This window comes from Etheostoma spectabile, chromosome 15 (assembly GCF_008692095.1).
Source record: "Etheostoma spectabile isolate EspeVRDwgs_2016 chromosome 15, UIUC_Espe_1.0, whole genome shotgun sequence".
Classification (NCBI taxonomy): domain Eukaryota; kingdom Metazoa; phylum Chordata; class Actinopteri; order Perciformes; family Percidae; genus Etheostoma; species Etheostoma spectabile.
In genome coordinates, this window is record NC_045747.1 from 2,346,222 (window position 1) to 2,351,263 (window position 5,042).

The 5,042-nt window shown below is 40.3% G+C and overlaps 1 protein-coding gene across 3 annotated transcripts in view; it reads right to left on the reverse strand.

Moving 5' to 3' along the window:
- Positions 1-1,393: 1,393 nt before the first annotated feature.
- csdc2b (cold shock domain containing C2, RNA binding b) overlaps positions 1,394-5,042 on the reverse strand; it is a 6,903-nt gene continuing 3,254 nt past the window's right edge. For all 3 annotated transcript variants that reach the window (XM_032537597.1, XM_032537596.1, XM_032537598.1), the window contains 3 exons: positions 4,802-5,042; positions 3,995-4,117; positions 1,394-3,187 (listed from right to left, as the gene is read on the reverse strand). The exon at positions 4,802-5,042 is cut by the window's right edge. In XM_032537597.1, the coding sequence (XP_032393488.1) occupies positions 3,025-3,187; positions 3,995-4,117; positions 4,802-4,983 (468 nt within the window). In that variant the 5' untranslated portion in view covers positions 4,984-5,042 and the 3' untranslated portion in view covers positions 1,394-3,024. The remainder of the gene's footprint in view (positions 3,188-3,994; positions 4,118-4,801) is intronic.

Sequence of the window (5,042 nt, forward strand, 5' to 3'; positions counted from 1 at the left end):
CAAATGAAACCACAAATATTCTCCAAAAAACACTCCTGTGTGGCATACCTGAGGCGGGGTTTGAACCCGCGTCTCCTGGTCGTCGGTCGGTGTCCTCCCCCTCTGGACCGTCTCCAGTGCTGATTTCCACTCTGGTGCTGAAGATAACATTTTTTTCATTTCTTTACATACTATATTCTGACATTTATAGCACTTTTTGTCAACGTACTTTGTTATGACCTTTTTCAACATGGCTTTAACTTTTTTGTCACTTTTTTAGACATACGATGCTATTACTGTTTTAGGAAAGCAACTTTGTGTCAGGTCACACAGCCTAGGGTGATGATGAGAGTAGGATTTGAAGCCACGAGGTTGAGTCTTCAAATCTAATATGTTTCATCAAGAGCTGAGGGGCAACATACTGAAAGAAAAAGACAAATATGCCAAAAACATAAGTTGTGTTCCAGGTCAGTTAGCTCAGATTGATAAGAACATGATTGGGAGACAGAGGGTTGAGGGTTCAAATCTTATCTCTTTCAGTAAGTTTTGAGAACCAATATATTAAGTGAAAGAGACAAATGTGCCAAAAACAAATGTTTCTTTCAAGTCATATATCTTAGAGTTATAAGAGACTGACTAGAAGACTGAAGGTTGTGTGTTCAAACCATACACGTTTCAGTAAGTTTTGAGGTCCATGATACTACATGAAAGAGACTAATATGCCAAAAACATAAACTACATGTCAGGTCAGTTAGCTCAGAGTGATAACCGTATCATTGGAAGACAGTGGGTCGAGCGTTCAACTATTATAGGGTTCAATTAGTCTCAAGACCTACTTCACAGGAATGATGAGTTCAAGTAGATGAAGAGGAAACTTGCAAGAGACAATGTCAAGTCAGTCTGATTTTCAGGCTGCTGCAGCACCAGGACGTGTTGGCTGTTGTCAAACTAAGGCAGCAACTAACAAGTACTTTCATAGTCCACTGATCTGTAGATTATTTCTCGAATAATTAATTCATTTTTTGGTTTGTAAAATGTCGATCAATGTCTCCCAAAGCCCAATATGAAATCCTCAATTGTCTTTTTTAGTCCACAAATCAAATATATTGAGTTTACAGTCACAGAGGAGTCAAGAAACTAGAAAAAAAAATCCCAATTAAGAAGCTGGAATCAGAGATTTTACTTTTTTCACTAAGAAAAAAGGACTCAAATCAAGGAATCAATTATAATAATAGTAGTAGCCGTTTAACTGAAAATAGTTGGCAACAAATCAATTAATCTTTGCAGCTCTATGTCAAACTCTTCATGATACAGTCCCTCTGACCACATGTTGACCACAGATCTCGTCCTCTTCCTTTCACAGTCTGACTCTCACACTCACATGCAAGTAAAGAAACACAGCATCCGTCAGACGTGTAATTCCTAAAATGCTTTAATGTTCTTTGAAGGCTCAGTAGAAGAAATCATGGGGACCACAACCACCACAGTGGCTCGTCCACAAAAGAAAGTGCCCTTTGATACGACAGAAATTAACAAAAAGTAATGAAGAACAAATCCAGGCAGTGACACTGACAGATAGACAAGATGCATAGAGACTCTCTGGAACAGATATAATACAAAAGGACATCCAGTACAGTGCTGAGCAAAACCTGAATGACTACAAACTATGTGATGGCGTTTGGCTTGGCACCAACTATGAAGTCATGTAGTTCACCATCACACTGACTACGCTTAATAAATCACACACGAATACATGTTTTGAAAAAACAGATTTACAAATAGTTTTGTTCATCAGCAATTGGTGGCTCCAGACGCATTCAACACAGAACAACAAAACCTGACAGTGATATCTGGAGCCGATTTTTCTGGCAGTTTTCATAGTGGAAGTTCAAATTGTTTAAGTGTAACTTTTGACAGTATTACCCAAAGTATGGAGCTTGCAATCTGAGGACACACACATCTGAACACACCATCAAATAAATAATTCAAATAAATAACCACAAACAAGACAATACAACTGAGAATATGCATTTTTCAGGAATATACTTGCATTGGCTTTCCTTTCAACGGTCAATGTGTAATTTTTGATATTTTTGAAATATCAATGCTTGGTTTAATGTCATCTGCCTGCTTAAGTCCTGATTTCTCTTCGTGCTTTTCCTCTCTGAGACAAACTGAATTCCTAACTCTGAACTTACTCTCACTTCCAAATTTTCCCCCCTCTAAGGTCATGAAGCTGGGGACCTGAAATGATAAGATCATAAACCATCCAGTCAAGGAGGATCAACCTGCCATTTCAATCTCTCCCTCAACTATGCAATCATTCCAATCTCTTCACTTAAATTCCCTAAACGACTTGCTTTTACGTCCATAAGTTTCTTCTCATTACGTCCATAAGTTTCTTCTAATCTTTCCAAAGTCTGCACTGTGTAGGTAGTGAAAACAAGTCATCTGACCCACACTTGCATCCAATGCATGTGATCCTGAAAACTGTGATCCTGAAGTAAACAAGTGCATAACAGCCTGCAAGAAGGGAAGTGAAACTGAATTCAGACTTTTGTCCTACGTTGCTTTGTTCCTTGCACATACACTCAGCTGTCATGCCCCAGTTTGCAGATCTGCACCACAGTAATGTTTACAGTTTTTCCAGTGTTTCGTACTTTACACAACTGATCTCCGTGAAAAAATGTGGGCCCACAAGCTCTTTCCGATTTACAACTTTGATACCCCATCTGTCACTTTACCCTCCCATCTCAAATCTGACTTTTATTACTGCCGTCATGAGAAAAAATATAAATGAATTAAACAAATGTGTCTTTTTTTCCTAACAGAGAATAAATGGTCAGTTTTACATACACAGCAAATCCATCAGCTCTGTGAGTGGACACCGGCTAACCCTGAATTATTAATAACTCCGGGCATGTTGCTGTGTAGGTGAAACAAGTTTATGAGCTCAGAATGTAAGTCTTCAGTCCCACCATGGGTCCACCCTCCCCCACCCAGCCCTGCCCAGCATGACCCACCCACCAGGCCGGAAGTTCAGGCCTAAGAGCTGATGATCTGGCCCGACCAGGTCTCGTGTTTCGTCCCCGGATTGAGATGAATGATCTTCACCTCCACGGCCTGCACCTTGAGGTTCTTGGGCGGGACCCGGCTCACTTTGTACGTGACCTCGTCCCCCTCCACTGGGACATACTCCCCTTCGATGCTAAAACAGAGGAAAAGTAGATCCAGTGAGTATGAGTAAAATGTGGATTTTTGCTTCATACTGTCTCATTATATAGATACACATCAGGTTACAGACACTGTGTAAACACATTAAGTGCCATCACAAATGACTAAATAGCCTGCGTAAGAGTTACAATCGCAACAGCACTTTCATGCTTCAAAAATGTGTTAATGCACTGGTAGTGACTTTTAACTCATGTGATGTCAACCTTTTTTTCCACAACTTCTTTTTAAACTTCCTCTTTGCACAATGGTATTTTTCCTTTTCATGTTGTTTAATCAAATAAGAGGAGTAAAGTCTGCATACTATTCATTATTTCATAATAGTAACAGCAGAAATTAGATGAAAATCACAAAAAAAAGACACAACAACAAGTATCCTGTTCCATAAATCTGCAGTTATTTTGGGACTCATAGGAATTCCCAACATCCAACAACGTTCAACGTGTGTATTTCCCAAAATGTCAAACAGACATGTTATAGAAGCAAATACAGCAGACATCTGATGGAGCACAGATAGCTGTACTATGTGCATTTCCACTTATTGCAGGTTTCACAGAGTCATAAGAGTGTTGAAAAAAACAGCTTTCCCTCTGGAAAAAAAAAAAAGTAATGAAGCATAAACATTCCTACAGTATGAGTTGACGCTGCAGAGTTCGTGTTGCCATTTGTAATCCAGCTAAGGCACAACGCGTTTGTCTGCTGTGATTCTGAGAGGCGACAGCTGTGAAATCTGAATGATTTGTGACCTTTGTCAAAGAGTGTGTTCAGCGTTATCGCCACTCACTCTGAGATGTGAACAAAGATGTCTTCGCCACCGTGGGAGGGTCGGAGGAAGCCGTGGCCCTGTGACCTGGAGAAGTTCTTACACACACCCTTAAACACCTGACCTGAGTGAGCCCGTACCGTCCTGCAGCCAAAGAGAGAAAACAGTTCTTACATTAAGCGTAAAGTGTTGTTATTGTTTCAGTAAGATGAGAAGGAAATTATAAGAGACAATTCATGGTTCGGGTCTTGAGAAACCACAGACACATCAGCAACATGTAATTAAAGCATCAAAATGATGCAGAATGTTGGTCCTGCCAATTGTACAGAGTTACATATTATTGGATTAGTATTGGTTATGAATTGATGGATAAGAAGCATTTTAAATGTAGTTTAACCTATAACTGCACATTCTATTTTTTAAGCTCATCACATGTTTTGTATGTAAGGATTTCAGCAGCAAAGTGTCTACAGCCATCACATAAATGCTACATCTTTCTAAAAAGCCACTCTTTATAGAGAGCTTATATTGTACATTAGCATTAATTAATGCTTCAGCCATCATTTGTTTTGGTTTACCTGTTAGAGGGGCTTATCTCTAAAGCTTTAGTAAATGAAACCATTAATAAATAAGCCTTTAGTCACAGATTCTAAACTCCTTTTAAAGGTTGCCTTGTTAAAAAGCGGTACTGATACATGTAGTAGAGTAAGTAGGGTGAAAGAACATGCTCTGATATGTAGTGAAGTTTTAAAGTAGCATAAAATGGAGAAAAAAACTCAAATGTGTGTATGCTCTTTCCACCTCACACTAATTGGTAATCCTACTTACGCTGAGTAGGTGCGGGTGCGTTTGGTTGGCAGCGGGCTTGGCAAATCCCGAGGCAGCGGCTGCTCTTTCCCTTCCTCCCATACCCCGCTGCCCTCCCTCAGGAAGGGGAAGGAGAGGGTGAGAGAGGTGTTGGGGGAGCGCAGCGGGATCCTAGAAGGCGACGTGAGGCTGGGGTCTGCCATGTCAGAAGTGACAAGGAGGAGGAGGATGAGGGAGGATGGTGTGGATGCAGTGTAGGACG